Source organism: Pan troglodytes, chromosome 2 (assembly GCF_028858775.2).
Source record: "Pan troglodytes isolate AG18354 chromosome 2, NHGRI_mPanTro3-v2.0_pri, whole genome shotgun sequence".
Lineage (NCBI taxonomy): Eukaryota > Metazoa > Chordata > Mammalia > Primates > Hominidae > Pan > Pan troglodytes.
The window spans coordinates 184,137,508-184,155,447 of NC_086015.1; the positions used below are offsets into that span (position 1 = coordinate 184,137,508).

Consider the following 17,940-nt stretch of genomic DNA (forward strand, 5'->3'; position numbering starts at 1 on the left):
ACCCAGCTAATTTTTGCATTTTTAGTAGAGATGGGGTTTCACCATGTTGGCCAGGATGGTCTCGATCTCTTGACCTTGTGATCCACCTGCCTCCACCTCCCAAAGTGCTGGGATTACGGGCGTGAGCCACCGTGCCCGGCCTTGACCATTTCTTAATTGAAATCCCCTTACGCTTTTACGTTGCTATAGAATCTGAAAGTATTGACCATTTCTTAATTGAAATCCCATTGCGTTGCTGTTAATTCGTTAATTCTGATCCTAGCTTTCTAAAATTTTTTGTCGTGTTTCTTCCCACATGTTGATGATGTTTTGTCTCCTTAAAATTCCTGTTTTTTGGTCATATCATTAATGCTGTACAATGAGTTTTTTATGAGAATGTTTAGTGTTTTTTTTTTCCTGAGATTTTGATTATCCTTAGAACAGAAACTATTCTTATACATTAGCAGAAGATTCTGGCAGTTAACAAATAGATGTTATTTGGAATTAGGTAACTAGATGAAATTGGCTGGCTCGGTTGCTAATTTTATGACTTCAGCAAGTTACTTTGTTAACTGTAAAACTGGTAATACTATTTCTTAGTCAATTTTTAAATGAGTATTAAATCAAATACATGAAATGCATAATACAGACCTGAAAACAGGCTATGTGCTTAAGATTTTTTTAGGTCCTTGCCCTCCCACCCCCCTTTTTATTCACTTTGAATGCCCTTTTATCTGCTTGTGAACTCCTGAGGACAGTGTTAAGACTTCCTCACTCCCTAATCTTAAATAAGGAGTTTCCCTTGTTTCATGCTTTCATAGTTGAAATGACTTCTTCAAAGCCACTGTGAACCTCTGTAATAGCTGTGCTATATCCCTAGCACTTGCCCTGTTGCCTAAGTTTTAAATGAACCATATCTAAAAATCATTACTCTTAAAAATTACTTTGAAAATAATTGAGTCATATATAGAACTAAAATGTCTTAAACCACGCTTAGTTTCATATTTAGAACAAAAAATCCCTAAACCATTCTGTTTAACTGTTAGAAACCATTCTGTAAAATGAAGAAAATGGGAGACATGGAAACTGATTGGGGGAGTTAAGCTTTACTCTCATTTTTCTCAGCCATTAAGAAGCTGGAAGTATGTTTCTTTAAAGAAGAAAAATTCACAGTGTGCCATCTTATTTCTCTTTTCTGCCACTTTTAAAAAATCTTATTCAGAAGTTCAGCAAAGTAAACCAAGTCTGGCCTAATACTTTGATTTACTTGAATACCTCTACGTATCTTAATAATTCCTTTAATTTTACATTGTGTAAATATTTATGCTCTGGAGGTGATATTTCTTTTAGTGGTCAGGAAGTACCTCTTGTAGTACACAGACACTCAAGATTTTGTTACCTGAGCACATACTGTAGGGATAACTGGGCTAATGTGCTTTATTATGCTTTAAAGCTATACCTACTACGGTGATGTATCTATCTAGTCTGTAAGTTTATAGACAGTTTGAAGGAAAATTGTTTATTTTTGTTTTTGGAGACAGATTCTTGCTCTCTTGTCCAGGCTGGAGGGCAGTGGCACAGTCTTGGCTCACTGCAATCTCTGCCTCCCAGGCTCAAGCTATCTTCCTACCTCAGCCTCCCAAGTAGCTGGGACTACAGGCATGTGCTACCCTGCCAGCTAATTTTTGTATATTTTGTAGAGATGGGCTTTCTCCATGCTGCCCAGGCTGGTCTCGAACTCATGAACTCAAGTGATCCACCTGCCTCAGCCTCCCAAAGTGCTAGGATTACAGGTGTGAGTCACCATGACCTGCCAGAAAATCATTTTAACTTTAAAAGTTGATTTATATACTTGGAAAATTAAATTAATTATAAATCAGAAAACTTGATATAAACTGATTTTTAAAAATTATTTTTAAAGTGTTTAGCACACAGAAGACAATTTACAACAGTGAATTGGGGTGCAAATATGACAAGTTATTGAAAATCTGAGTATTTCAACTTACATGGATTTTAGCATTTTTTTCCTCCTTAAATCTTGAAGTTTAGTACATGTAAATTGCTGCGTGTTTCAGAAGAGTTTTCCTAATTATATATTGGTGCTGGGTACGGTGGCTCACGCCTGTAACCTCTTTACGAAGTCAATAATCCCAGCGCTTTGGGAAGCCAAGGCAGGAGGATTGCTTGAGGCAAGGAGTTGGGCAACAGAGCAAGACCCTGTCTCTACAAAAAATAAAAAGTAATAGCTGGTTGTGGTGACACGCATCTATAGTCCCAGCTACTCTGGAGGCTGAGACAGGAGAATCACTTGAGCCCAGGAGTTTGATGCTGCAGTGAGCTGTGATTGTAACACTGCACTGTAGCCTGGGCAACAGAGCAAGACGTCATCTCAAAAAAAAAAAAAAAAAAAAAAAAAAAGTGTGTGTGTGTGTGCCTGCCTGTCAGTTTCATGTCACTTTTAGGCTAGAACTTTGTTAAAATATTAAACACTGAATACTTTTTTTTTTTTTTTTAAACAGGGTATGGTTCCATTTGTATTTGTTGGCACTAAAGAAAGCATTGGAAATGTGCAGGTTCTTCTAGAGTATCATATTGCCTATCTAAAGGTTTGTATACGGTTCATACTATATTCTGATATTGTTGCTGCATTTACTACATAAATGTTGTACATTTGCTACAAATTTAAAATGTCCTCACATTAAACATTTTATATTTGAAGTAAACTTCAAATCTTTAAATACTTTTTGTTAATTCAGCTTCAGATTTGCCATTGTTCTACATGAGAATTTAAAAAGTCCTTTGTCATCATAAAATGATTGGCCTTGTGTGCATAATTTCTCTTCTTTCTGAGCTTTTATATTTCTTTCTTTCTTAAGAAATGATTCCTTTGTCTTCATGCAATTTGACTCTCAGATCACTTATGTATCTGCATGTTCATACTGGAGCCATTTTGTTTTTACTTTTGTACTTTACATACAAATAGGGTACAGAACCAGGAGTGACATTGGGCTTCCTTGGTAACTTTGGCATTATGCAAATCATCTGCATCATCTCCACTGACATTACTCGATAATTTGTAACCATTGTTAACAAAATAGTCTATTTGAGTTGATACATAAAGAGCAAGGGTTTTTAGAAAAATATGACCCATAAATTATTAAACATTTTAATTTTATTTTCTACTCTTTCCCTTTTATTCCTGCTGTGTTTCTTTTTAAAGTATAATAATATCCTCACCTGTTCTCTGCCTCTAGTATGTTTTCCTCCCAGTCTGTCGTATCATTGTTGCTGTTACTATTTTGAGATCACTCCGATAATGTCATTTCTTTTCTTTTGAAATTCATCTTTATATGAAAAGTTGCAATTAAAGCTGGCATTTTGAAGCCAGTGCTTTATCTTTCAGTACTCATCTTTTAACCAAGAGCTTTCTCTAGACATCTAACCTTTGCATCCTGTAATGACCTCAATTTCTGAATGACGAAGTCTAGCACTCCTTCTAGGTCACAACTCGTGTCACTGCTTTGATAGGAAAGTAGCTTGTTAATAGTACCTTTCATAGATGCTACCTGTATCTCATTCAGCAATTCTAACTCCTTGAGGGCAAAATCTGGTAATATTGTATAATTGTTAGCTATTTAATAAATAACTTATTTTAAAGCTGTCTGTTAAACATCCCCTTGATTGGGGAGAGTCCATGTCTTCTTTTATATTGTATGCCTATAGCAGCATGTTTGGCACACTCTAGACCATTCAGTAAATGTTGAACAGAAACAGCAAATGACCTCATCAGTTCTGTTGACTAGGAACACAATGCTCTTTACCATCTAATTGCCTAAGGTCACAGCTTTGATAGGGAGTACAGCTTTAGCTTTAGGCTTTAGGAAAACAAAAAGTTATATATAAGAAGACTTACTCTTTTTTGTTTTGATTGTAGGAAGTAGAACAGCTAAGAATGGAACGCCTACAGATTGATGAACAGCTGCGACAGATTGGTATGGGTTTCAGACCTTCTTCCACCAGAGGGCCTGAAAAAGAGAAAGGATATGCCACTGATGAAAGTACCGTCTCTTCTGTACAAGGTTCTAGGTCTTATAGCGGAAGAGGCAGAGGTCGTCGGGGACCTAATTACACCTCCGGTTATGGTAAAAAAAAAATTTTTTTTTTTTTTTTTTGGTAATAGTAATAATAGTAGTTATAGTTTAGGTGCTCTGACACATTTTCTTATAATTAGTTCATTACTCTGTCTTGGCTTTGAGGGTAGAAGGTAGTTCTGAAGGTTTAGTACACGTCTTAATAGTAGTGATAGTATACATTAAAATGACAGTAAAATATATAAAATTTCCAAGCAGTTATGTAATGAAGCAAAGCATGTTTTTAAGTTGGTAGTTCATTGTCATGTTTATTATATTTACAAAGAATACATATGTAACTTGTTTTTCAAATACTTCGCTAGTACAGTTTTATACATTTCCCAGTAAATACCTAGTAATGGTGGTGGTGATACTTCTAGGAATCATCTTTTGTCTACCCTCTTTAAGTAAAAAATGAAAAGTGTGCGAATCACTCCAAGATTGCATATAGCAAGTCTTTTTACTAGCTTTTAAAAAATATTTTATTTACTCATTTGGCGTATTTGAATATATTAACATCTCACATCTGGAATTATTTTATTTAACAACATTTCACTAAAATGAAGGCTCTGAAAGCCAGAATCTAATTTAACACTTTATAAATGAACATTTTCTAAAATGTATTTCACTGTGAGGATTGGGTCTAACCCAGATAGGAAGGGGGACAGTGGAGTGGTGATAGTCAACAATTCTCTAATCCTAAATTCTCCCTTATTCTTCTTCAGCTTCGGAGTTGTTCCATTTTTCTACATTTGGACTTGGATCTTAGCAGTGACCTGATTTGTTTTTTTCCTTCACCCCTTTTCTTTATTTTCTCTTTTCCTTTTCTTTTCTTCACTCCTATACTTACTCCCTTTTGAGGAAATATAAAACCTTTTCCAAAATGTAAGGCATTTAAGGAAAATAGAAATAAATGCAAATTTCATGCTTTAATTGGAGGATCATCTAATGCTGACAAAGTTATATTAAACCTGAACTATCTTCAATTTGTTGTAGAGTTGTAAGTTTGTGTCCCTGCCCTTTAATATCATATCTTTATGTTCTCATTTTCTTATATATATGTTATTTAATGCAGTATTGAAACCTAAACAGCAAAATTCTAATAAAGAAGTGTTCAGCATATAAAGGGATGAAAATTGCAGACTATTATTATATTTCTGAAAATGTTTAATGCAAAAGACAGTTAACCAGTAATCACATAGAAATTAAATATATTCTCATTGATTTTTTGAACCATACATTATTAGCATAGATAATCAGACTTGGCTTATTGGATGATGCATATGATGAATTCATTGAATAATTTTATTAGCTTTTGTGGGAAGTCGGCTTATTGATGAGAGCTTACTCTGGCAAAATGCTTTTGTTGAGAGTAGATAATTATGTGAGAGGTAGAGAAACATCTGGATTCAAGAAAGCTGTGCAAATTGTTCAGTAGATGGCACTCTTAGCTCTGAATCTTAGTGGAATTGATAACATTTTATTTCTTGAAATAGTTACCGAACCTGAGTGGGCTTGGAAAAGCAAGAAAAACCATTTGAATTTGGTTGTAGACATTCATGTATACATTATATCAGAGGGACTTGTAGTTGATTTTTTATATATATATATATATATATAAAATGAGTACTGTAGTTTTATCAGTTTAACAGGAACTGTAAGAAACATTTCCCAGTATAACATCTCTGAAGTTGGTATGTGTGTTAAATTGGACATCTTACAACTTTAGCAGCATTTTCTTTTTTAATGGCACATAAAATAATGTCTTAAAATTGATGGCCTCTTGGAGTCGATAAAACGTGATTATTTTTAGCTGTTAAGCTTAGCACAACCAACCATTGAAAAATGATATAAACCATCTTCATAAGGTGATTTTAGAAGTTTGAGGGGAAAATATGATTTTAAAATTGGTTAAAAACACAATGTCATTATGTTTTGTTACTTTTTTTTTTTTTTTTTTTTTTTTGAGATGGAGTTTCGCTCTTGTTGCCCAGGCTGGAGTGCAGTGGCACAATCTCGGCTCACCGCAACCTCTCCCTCCTGGGTTCAAGTGATTCTCCTGCCTCAGCCTCCTGAGTAGCTGGGATTACAGGCATGCACCACCATGCCTGACTAATTTTGTATTTTTAGTAGAGACAGGGTTTCTCCATGTTGGTCAGGCTGGTCTCAAACTCCAGACCTCAGGTGATCTGTCCACCTCGCCTCCCAAAGTGCTGGGATTATAGGCGTGAGCCACCAGCCTGGCCTAGTGTCATTACTTTTAAAGCTTGTTTAAAAAAACGACTTTGAATCACCAACCTGTGTTTTACAAAATTGAGAGGTTGGAATAAATGGTTTCCCTGATTTTATTAGAGTATTTGTTTTCTATTGCAGTAATAAATTATCACAAACTTAGAGGCTTGACCACAGAAATTTATTATCTTATAGTTCTGTTGGTCAGAAGGCTGAAATGGGTCTCACTAGGCTAAAATCTTGTCAGCTGGGCTACGTTTCTTTCTGGAAAGTCTAGCGGGGATTCCCCTTTCAGTAGTTTAGAAAATTTCTCTACTTTTAAAGACCCAGTGAGATTAGTTTGGATCCACCTGGATAATCCAGGATAATCTCTCTATCTCAAGGTCCTTAACCTTAGTCACATTTGCAGAGTCCTTTTTGCTATCACAGAAACATTTAATATGTGTTATTAACAGTTATTTAATATGAGTAATGTTGAGCACTAGCCAATACATTAAAATTTTGGGGGGTACGGCCTCAATATCTGTTTTACCTGCTGAAATCTATGATTTAGACATTCCCTCTAAGTCTCTTGAATACTATATGTAGGTTAAATTTAAGGAAGACTTTACTTGCTGTGACACGGGGTTAGATAAATACTACACTGGATTTCTAAGGATACTTCAATATGAACTTTTGAGAGAGTCTTCAGAATGAAGTATTCTTCATTTGCCCTGAATTTTGGTAATGTTTTCAGGTAGGGTATAGGTTTGTAAATAAATTCAGAAGTTCTTAAACATTCTGAAAGGTTTTTTTTTTTTTCACTATTCAAGGAAAGATAAATTGCCTTCATTACAACTTTTATGACATCCTGTTAATAAAGTACTTTTTGTCATTTGGTGAAATAAATGTTAGGGGAAATTAATTCCCTTCCCTGAGATTCTAATCCCAACAAAGAATTGAAAGTAATAGAAATTTGATGTATTCTTTGAAAAATACACATCCAACTAATTACCTAATTGTTTTTATAATTGACTAGTTACATCTGTTAACACCATGTAGAGAAAAGGTAGGCATCCTAGAGTTATCGTTAAAGGAGAAAGGAAGTGAGGCACCTTCATGTATAAAACTTTACATTTTATTCCCTGCACCTTAATACTTAAAACTTCTTCTGTCTGAAGAGCTCTTGTTTGCATTTTTCCTCAAATGATTGCAGAGTTTAAATATAGGGAACTTCAAGGTATTTCATGAAATCACTCTTATCTGAGAGTTTAGCAAATGAACTTCAAAATAATGCAGCAAATTATTTGGTTGAGAAAATTGTTATACACTCTGCCAGGCATTTGAGGACATATAAGATGGAGTTCCACCCTTTATCATAGACCAATTTTGAAGTAATTCCACAGGGGGAAAAAATAACAACACGGCACAGTCTGTGATAGATGTGGGGCGATTTTAGGATAACAAAAAATGGGGAGAGATCTGTCTTAGTTGCAGTGGTCTGAAGTTAGAATTTGAACTAGGCCCTGAAGGAGATATATTTGGTCATATAAGAGGGAAAGAAGAAGTGGCATCCCAGAACTAACAAGTGGAAATGAATATGATAGTGATTGAGTCATATGTATCTGACATTTTAGTTACAGTAATTATTAAATAATGATAATGTAGGCTTCTGATTATATCTTTGTGGTGTTTAAATAAATTTTTGAAAGGTCACCATTACAATAGTTGCAGTGTTAGAAATGGTCTGTAAACTTTTAAAGGCAATGCTGAATATTTGTCTCACTGGTCATGGCTTCAGTTCTGTTGTCAGGTGAGAGACCTTCTGTTTCAGAGAAACCTTAAATTCTGTTTAGTAATTGCAAATATTAGGTTGGTGCAAAAGTAATTGCAGTTTTTGCCATTAAAAGTAAGAAAAGCAAAAAGTAAAAGTAGTTACTTTTAATGGCAAAAACCGCAATTTAAGATGCTAGTAAAACATGCCATCATTTTATATACAACCTACTGGAAAAATTACTTCTAGCTTATAATAAAGATGCCATCAATTATAAGAAATATCTTGATTTCAGAGATGTTAACATGTGAAAAGTATACCCTAGAATCAATGAAATTATGGTGAAATACACTATACAGTTAAACTATTCAGTTTTCTAAATATGATTAATTTACTCAAATATTGAAGTTATTTTTATTGTACTAATAATTTAGGTTACTAAAACCCAAATGAGCAGAAACATTTGACTATCCATACTAAGTACATTCTAATATTGATAAATGATGTTCTGTATGGTTTTTTTTTTTTTTTTTGGTGCCAAAACCTAGGAATTAATGTTCTGTATATTTTCTGTAATTTTTCTGTTGACTGCATTTCTGCACATCAGTTTTTTTTTAACTTCCATGACTTTGTATTTCCTGGATATTATCCCCTTTTGCTGATGAGATGGTCACACCTTTGACTATATTACATGACATAGCACATCTTAGCAGACTGCAGTGAGGGATTCTTCTGCTGGTTTTGAAGAAGTGAGCGGCCTTCTGCACATCAGTTTATTTTTTAATCCGTATTAACTAGTAGATACTATACTAGTATATTAATAGTATAATAATTGATTATTCCTTAGTACGTTTCAGATTGATTTTAACTTTCATGGATCTTTCTTTGAAGCAGCCAAACAGTATTGCTTATTTAAACAATAATTGGTAGGACATAATTTTGAACATTTTAAAAGCCTCTTTTTATAGAAATCTAAGTGGTTTATGTTCTTTTCTTTTCCAAGGTACAAATTCTGAGCTGTCTAACCCCTCTGAAACGGAATCTGAGCGTAAAGACGAGCTGAGTGATTGGTCATTGGCAGGAGAAGATGATCGAGACAGCCGACATCAGCGTGACAGCAGGAGACGCCCAGGAGGAAGAGGCAGAAGTGTTTCAGGGGGTCGAGGTCGTGGTGGACCACGTGGTGGCAAATCCTCCATCAGTTCTGGTAGTCTTTTCTATACTCTGTCAGCATCCATTATTTGTAAACAGTTTAATTTTACAAAAGTTAATTCATCTCCCAGGGCCACCCATTTTTGGAAGTTTCTCTTGCTACTCATTGTCTTAGAGAAAGTAGTGGACCATATAGCAGTATCAGGAAAAGCCCTCGTAGAGTGTTTCTCAGTGAAGGTTTACTTAGAATATACTGGTCAGAACTTTAGTTGGCAGCTTTTCTTGATATGATGAGGGTCAGATGTTTCTCTCTTCAGGTTTTGGAGGCTTATTTAATTAGAATTTTTTTGTTTTCCCTAGAATTTTGGGGTTATGTATTTTTGTTTGCCAGACAGACCCAGGATTTCTAATGCACAGAGAGATGTCAGTACTTTTCTATACTTAATATTGAAAACGAAGTGAAGAGCATTCTTAGCTACACTATGTAGTACTTTGGGAACAGGGAAAAATTGTGGAATTAACTAAGTTTTTTAATTGTTGGAGGAACTGTGCTGTAAAGAGGAGTGTTTGGATGACTAAAGATTTGAGGGTGTAGGAAACGTTTTACTTGATTACTTCTGTCTTCTAAGATTTTTTTATGCTTTACATTAAGTTGTAGGAGTTTCCAGAATATCCTTGGTTACCATAACGGGCTAGGGAATTAATTGCCAGGGATACATAGACTATATTAAGGATATAACTTTAAAATATCATTATGGTATACCACGTTAAGAAACCCGCACCTTCCTTAATGTTATACCCATGAAAACTTATGTAGTATTTTAATATTATAGAAAGTGTGTGTAGATACATTAAATATAGATGCCAACTGTGCTTACAAATTACAAAAACTGGAACAAATCAGGGCAAAAATTAGGAACTTGTTCTTTGTTTGTTTAGATTTTCTCCCTTTCCACAGTAATACTCTTTGAGACTTAAGTTTAGTTTACAGGCTTTCAGGGTAATAGTTTTTATATTTTAGTACACTTTGTACAGTTACCAAGGTGTTTAAAATTACAGTATACTGAATTGCAAAATAAATGTACTTGACCTAGTGTTTTATGATTAATGGATACGCTTAGTGTCTTTTGCAAAGATGCTTAGCTTGCTAGCTGTTACCAAAGGAATCTTAGGAAAAATCGGAATTAGGTGAATTTCTTCTATAAATTTGATTGTTGGAGGTAATAAATGCACATAGGTAAGATGGGTATTTTTCTTATGAATTGTACCTTACAGTTTTTCCTTTTCCACCTTCACATCACCTTCCATATTGTTTCTAAAGATGGAGTACTAGTCAGCATTCATTTCAACATTTTCCTTTCATAACCAGTTAGAAGTTCAACCTTATTTAATTGGCTGCTTTGTTTCAACTTGTCTTGATTGCTTCAGTTCAGTTACGGATTTCTGTTATGTCATGGAATGCAGGTATTGAATATTATTTGGGAAATAGTCCATCAACATCAACACAACAAAGCTGCAGTCATTTTGAACTCAGTTAAGGGGATGAAAGCTCGCTCTTATAATTATTTCTTAACAGCTGAATATTTGTTTCTTTTCATTTTTGTTTTTCTAGTCTCTGGGCAGGATTACCTTGAAATGTGAATGCCAGAATTAGCATTTAATACACTATTTTCTAATGTATATTTTAAAAACAAGGCAAAGGAAATGTTAGGAAGCCAAGATGTCTGCTTACTTTCTGCTTTAATTTTTCATCACCACTTAAAGTTTTATCATATTTAATTATCTTTGTTATTTTCCAGGTAAATAATATTGAAAACATTTTATTTGAAGACAGTGCATTTTTATTGGGGGAGATTGAAGTTTATTTATCATTGATATAGTTCAATATAGATCAAACATTCATAATTGCAGTCCTCTTAAACGAATATTTCTTGCCTCTGACATGAATATAGTGCTCAAAGATCCAGACAGCAATCCATACAGCTTACTTGATAATACAGAATCAGATCAGACTGCAGACACTGATGCCAGCGAATCTCATCACAGTACTAACCGTCGTAGGCGGTCTCGTAGACGAAGGACTGATGAAGATGCTGTTCTGATGGATGGAATGACTGAATCTGATACAGCTTCAGTTAATGAAAATGGGCTAGGTATGTAAGCACTTAGGGAAGAGAAATATATATATATATATAATTGTAAACTATTGTTAGTATATGAAGCTTTTTTCAAAGAAATATGCAATTCACAAATTGACTTTTTCTTAGTGTTTACTTTGAACAAGGTAGATAGCTTTTTGTCTGTCTTAAATGTTTAGTTCTCAGATTTGTTATAGCCAAATTATTTGAAACTTGGAGGGTTAAAGTGCCCTTCGATGCCATTAAATCAGTACAAATATTCAGCTGGCAAGGTACTTAGTGCTTTTATTGTCCCCAAGCTAAAATCAGGCTTTCATCTTGCCTCTTTTAAAATAATTATAAATGACACTGGTAAAGGTACATATATCAAGAGTAGGCATTAATTTTCAAGGGCTAAAATGTCATTAACTTCGGTATAAACCAAACTGTACTAGAGAGGAAGACTGTGTCCCTGAATGATGGCAGTTTAAGTCTGAGTTTTACTGTGAGTTAAAACCCTCTGAATTTCCAGATGATAATTCCATTTTTAATCCATTTGGAATGCTGAAAGCTACAAAAATGTATTTCCTGTCAGTAAACATTTGTTGTTTTATTTTTGTGTTTAATTAAAAGTTTATTTTTCCCCTTTAAATCTTTGAAGGAAAGAAGGTTTTTTTGTTTTTTTGTTTGTTTTTGTCAGAATAGTTCATGGTAAACTTTGCAATTACAGATGATAGCGAAAAAAAACCCCAGCGACGCAATCGTAGCCGCAGGCGTCGCTTCAGGGGTCAGGCAGAAGATAGACAGCCAGGTAACTGAGTGGACCTGTGGATACCATCAGGTCACAAGCATGAAAAAATGTCATATGTCTGCTTTCTAAATATATTATACTTACATGTACACATGTGTGCATATACATTCAAAATTTGCATTGCATAAATTGTTTATTCAACTAATAAGACTACTACTATTAAGAAAATGCATTCTTCCTTCACAGTGTGTTAGTAACTTGTCTAATTGAACTAATGTTGTGTCCTAATTGTTTACATGGAAATACTGTTGAGAAGACCATTTTGTTCACTTGGCAGTTTCTTCACACTTGAGATGGGGCCTGCCATCCGAGGGACTGTGTTGTAGATTGTGATCAAGGTTGATTGGCAAAACTGGGCAGCTTTTGCATGGTGCCTGCTTACTATATCTGAATTCAGCACCTCATTTTTGTGGGAGTTGTAATACCCACAATTAAAAAAAAAGTATAAAAGAGAAAAATATTTGAAGGTGTCTTTAACCTAATGCGAGGAATGCATGTTGTTTTTGTTTGTTTATTGTAGTGTGATGCCTTTTCCCTTACACCTACTAACTATTCAAATTAATAATACTTACTTAGTTTTAGAATGTTTATTTTATGTAGTCATTAATTTTTAGTAACTTCAAAGAAACTTGTTTGCTGTGTCTATTATTTTGAACATAATTCCATTTCCTGTGTACAGAGAATCACATGTATATTCACAATGAAGCAATTGTGTGCACCAGAAATAAACCCCTTTCAAACTAATCAATTTTTGCATTCTTTCCAAAACCAGTTCTTTCATGTGTTTTCCCCAAATAAAGAATGTAAATTCTGGCATCTTTACTATTTTAAATTTAGTGGTTGTAGAGACATTTGGGAAAACTGGTTAAGAGAATTAGTTCCCATCCCTAAAAGTTCATGTTTTAAAGATAGTTGGAAATTTTTAGAGCAATTAAATATTGTCAAAAAATAGAAAGTGTCCAGAAAATATTTGTTTTCCTTCCCCTTCTTTCCTCCCCTCCTTTAATGTTGGAAATATATTTTAGAGCTGGGTGCAGTGGCTCATACCTGTAATCCCAGCACTTTGGGAGGCCAGGTAGCAGGATTGCTTGAGCCCAGGAGTTTGAGACCAGCTTGGGCACTGGGATCCTGTCTAGAGAAAATACAGAAATTAGCTGGGTGTGGTAGTGCGCACCTGTAGTCCCAGCTACTCTTGAGACTGAGGCAGGAGAATCACTTTAGCCTGGGAGGTCGAGGCCGCAGTGAAGGGTGATCGTGCCACTGCACTCTAGCCTGGGTGACAGTGAGACCCTGTCTCAAAAAAAAATGTTTTAGATGAAGAGATTATTTCATTTTTTGAAGGTGGTACAGCAGTGAATACATTTCTGGCCCTACTGTAAACAAGAAAATTCAGGCTATCGGTATGAACTTAACAGAATATATTACAACATTTATTAACTAGATGTATGGTGGTTTATTACCAAGTCAACAGGTATAAAAGGAGTAACAGTGGGGTTTGTTGGAGAAGAGGCAAAAATTTCTGCATGGTATTAATTGCAACTTGAGTAGTTTGGAGGCTTCAACAGTTTGACAATGATTTCTGTTCCATACTACATCTATTCCTGTTTTACTTCTTTGGGATTACTACTTCCCTCTTTTAAAACTCCTCACATTCCCTAGCTTGCCCCTTCTCCCAAAAGATAGGGTGGGTAAAACAAGCACAAAACTGTTAACCCTTGATCCTAGTAGCAGTTCTAGGAGGCAGCCTCCCTCTAAAGCTAATATCAATATTCTGTTTAAAACACTCATTTAATTTGATCTCATCTGCTCAAAATTTCTTGTTGCTCTTAGTGTAAATTAAGCAGTGAATATTGTTTACCACACTTAGAATGTGACAATACACACTGGTGTCCAGTTGATTAACTTGGATCCATTCGAGGAAATTCTAGAGTCCATGTCATTACAGAAATTGCCTGTATTTTTTTCTAGATATTGTTAATTATTAATCTGTATTGGACTTTTAAGGGGCTTGTATTATAAGGACTGGCTATAAACAGGTTTTTATTTGAATTAACAGAGGTTTCTTTTGGCTTCCTTTTATTTAGGTAGCGGATACCCCAGCTAAGTGCTTGTTAATTTAGTTGATAACTATATCAAAATATTATTCTATCTCTGTACACAGTGGATGAAAGGTTCTAGGAATTGTTTCAACAATGTGTTAGGTTGGTGCAGTTTTTGCACCCACCTCAAAATGGCAAAAACCACAATTACTTTTGCACCAACTTAATTTAGCAGCAGGCTTTCCAATTAGATGTTTTCCTAGGTGTCACTGAGGGCCGAACTTGGAAACAGTGCATTCACTATGCTGTTCCCCACACTGGCTAGAATTGTTCTTGTAATAGGTTTGCTACCATGTATGTAGACATAATAAAGTGGATTATGACAATAGCCCTTTTTCCAATATTGTAAACTCTTTTTAATGTAGTTATAAATATATTAGCAATGAATTTAAATAATTTAAAAAGCTTCAAGATGAGCGTACTGTTTCTTACAGTTTGGAAGGAAGGAGGCAGTTTCAGATTTGAAACATCTTTAGTGGTTTTCTAGTAAATGATGTATGTAAGTTCTGAAATAGGTTGTTCCTTTGTGGTTTTAAAAGATTTACATAATAGTTCTAGAAAGTTCTTGGATCTTATGAAAGTGTTAGCATGTTAATTCATAATTAAGAAACGTGAATTGTAAATACCATCCAGCTTTTTATTATACCAGAATGATTTAGTTGTTTTCATAGAATTTATACTTTATGGACCAATTCTCCCCATACCTAGAGACTTTAAATAAATAATTTAAAATTTACTGGAGATTTCATTCTTTACATAATTAACTTGCTCCCATAATTTAAAGTATATATTGTACTTTTACATATCAGGGATTTTCTGAAACAGTTTGCAATAGAAAATACTTGAAAGAAAAAAGGGTGGTTCTTTTGGTATTTCTTAAAATCAGTGAATTCTAAGTTTCAATTCTTTTTTTTTTTTTTGAAACAGAGTTTCACTATTATTGCCCAGGCTGGAGTGCAGTGGCACAATCTTGGCTCATTGCACCCTCCACCTCCCGGGTTCAAGCAATGCTCTTGCCTCAGCCTCCCAGGTAGCTGGAATTACAGGCTGTGTCACCACGCCTGGCTAATTCTGACGGGGTTTCACCATGTTGGTCAGGCTGGTCTCGAACTCCTGACCTCAGGTGATCTGCCCACCTTGGCCTCCCAAAGTGCTGGGTTTACAGGTGTGAGCCACCATGCCCGGCCCTAAGTTTCAGTTCTTGAAGAGAGAGTGTTGATGTATAAAGTGAGTCAGTCCACATACTGTAGAACATAGGTCATTTGTTGAAGTTGGGTTGACGTGACAGTAGGGTGTTAGGTTGGGTTTAGTCTTTTTCCTAATCCACTACTGCCACTTCTTTGCAAATACACATTTCAGATCGTCCCTACCAAGATTGGCAAAGGGGGTGTGGGAGGGGTGTCATTGAATACACTCTGGACCTTTTCCCACTCTGATCAATGTCCACATTTTTAGGGTGGTGGTCTGTCATCTTTAGTTTGCTTGTAGTTTCTTATTTTAATCACTCAGAATCGTTTCTAGTGTGAAACGTTAAAACAAAACCATAGAATAAACCACACTTGGATATCTTAATTGTGCTTTAAAAAACACACACACACACATTTGAGTAAATATTTTTGTATCTGAAATTTTCAAATTTAAGTAGATCATACTACGATTTGGACCAAATTTGCCCCATTCCCCCCTCCCCCCCACTCCCCGATAATTGCAAACACTGGGCTTAGAACACTGCGTTTGTATTTCCTTTTACTGGTTGTGGGTTTCTCTAACAACTTTGTTCCACAACATTAGGGTCAACCAGAAGCAAATAGCTGGATTCTTGGGAAAGAGGAATTTAATCTATATTTCCTCAATCTCAAGCTTGAAATTTTCTTCAGCACCAAAAGCCCAGGTAGATTTTTAAAGCTTTGTTTTTGGTTGGAGGTGATACCCAGCTTAAGAAAATTTTGACACTGGGTGACCCACCACTAGTTTAATAGTGAAATTACCCTTTATCCATAAATAAACTTTAGAAATATTTTTTCAACACCTGTAATTTTTTTCTCATCTTTAACAGTCACAGTTGCAGATTATATTTCTAGAGCTGAGTCTCAGAGCAGACAAAGAAACCTCCCAAGGGAAACTTTGGCTAAAAACAAGAAAGAAATGGTAAGGAGAATTTAACCTGTAGGTTTTTTTTTTTTTTTTTTTTTTAATTTTTGGTATGGTTTAGCTTTATTTTTTACTACTTTTACTGTGTGATCACTTGTTTCCACAAATAGACAATACTATTTTAGTTAAAGACTCTTGAATATGTTCTTGGCCCCAGGTAACTAAAGATATGCATGCTTGAGCCTGAAATACTTTTTAGTTAGAGCTTCAAATAGCATTTATAAAATTCATTCTGCCCAAAGATACTGGGCATAGAGACTATTGCCTAATTCAGGAGCAATAGGCTATATACCTCTTCTCATTGATGGATATAGACCTTTTAAATTTTAGTTCTTTTAAATGCTTTACAGTATTTGATATGTAAATGTGATTTCTCAAAATAAGGTGAGTAAAGTAGGTGATTATTTGTTTAATATTAACTGTTTATGTCATTTTCATGGTGAGCTTTCCAGTGTTTTAAAATTAGGTACAGTTTTCATTAGTTTAGATGTTTTGTGTGGTTTGGGCACTGCTAGGTGCTAGAGATACAAAGTTGAAAGACCCATAGAGTGGAATACTTTGGTATTTGTTTTGAATTTTAAAGATGTTTTAATACTTTGATCCATTGTGGTATATAAAACTGAAAATTTTAATTAGCTAATTAGTGTTTATGTAGCTATTTTCCTCCTCAGCTATAGATTTCATTTATAAAGAAGTTGAAAAAGTTGTCTCCCTTTGGCAGGCAAAAGATGTGATTGAAGAGCATGGTCCTTCAGAAAAGGCAATAAACGGCCCAACTAGTGCTTCTGGCGATGACATTTCTAAGCTACAGCGTACTCCAGGAGAAGAAAAGATTAATACCTTAAAAGAAGAAAACACTCAAGAAGCAGCAGTCCTGAATGGTGTTTCATAAACTGAAGAAGTTCCTAGTTTACAGTTCTTTTACATTACATTTACAATAGTGCTTGTACAAGCTTGCCAAAGATAGAATATGGATCGCCAGTCTTTACATCGCACTTTCAGTTCCTCCATTTGGAATTCAAAAAGGGGAGGGATCCTGAAGAAATCATATGTTAAACATACTTTGACACCTACTGTGTTATAAAATATATCATCAGATGTGCCTTGAGAATAGTATATGTAACATTAAAAAAAAGTTGCTGGCTATAGGAAATGTTATTTTGTTTTCAAAATATGGCAGAGATGGGGGGTGGTGGGTGGGGTGGGATCCCTAACGTAATATTCTTTATGAAAGCATTAGCTGCTTTTGTTACATTTTTAATATGCAACCACTTCTTCACCTGAGGAAAACTAGAATGAAATGCAGTCTAAAATATTTTGCACTGAACTGTAATTTCTTCATTAGTTTAGTCTGGAAACTGGTCTGTTTTAATGTGTTTTTTAAATGCTGTATGTAGAGGAAAATCTGCAGACCACTGGAATACATTTGTTAAACTCTCATCTGCAGGGACACTGGGCGATACTTGGCAGTGACTGTTCTACCTTGAGGCTTTGTTTGGTTTATTTATTAAAGTGT

The 17,940-nt window shown here is 34.9% G+C and overlaps 1 protein-coding gene across 14 annotated transcripts in view; it reads left to right on the top strand.

The window, feature by feature from the left end:
* FXR1 (FMR1 autosomal homolog 1) overlaps window positions 1-17,570 on the top strand; it is a 64,319-nt gene extending 46,749 nt beyond the window's left edge. For 4 of the 14 annotated variants that reach the window (XM_001169084.6, XM_063806418.1, XM_063806417.1 and 1 more), the window contains 7 exons: window positions 2,499-2,585; window positions 3,914-3,971; window positions 4,059-4,121; window positions 9,098-9,301; window positions 11,199-11,399; window positions 16,330-16,421; window positions 17,146-17,570. In XM_001169084.6, coding sequence (XP_001169084.3) covers window positions 2,499-2,585; window positions 3,914-3,971; window positions 4,059-4,121; window positions 9,098-9,301; window positions 11,199-11,399; window positions 16,330-16,421; window positions 17,146-17,316 — 876 coding nt within the window. In that variant the 3' untranslated portion in view covers window positions 17,317-17,570. Of the gene's footprint in view, window positions 1-2,498; window positions 2,586-3,913; window positions 4,122-9,097; window positions 9,302-11,198; window positions 11,400-12,093; window positions 12,175-16,329; window positions 16,422-17,145 lie in introns of all 14 variants that reach the window. The other 10 variants (XM_009446905.4, XM_063806416.1, XM_063806415.1 and 7 more) reach the window with 4 other exon arrangements.
* Window positions 17,571-17,940: the final 370 nt, after the last annotated feature.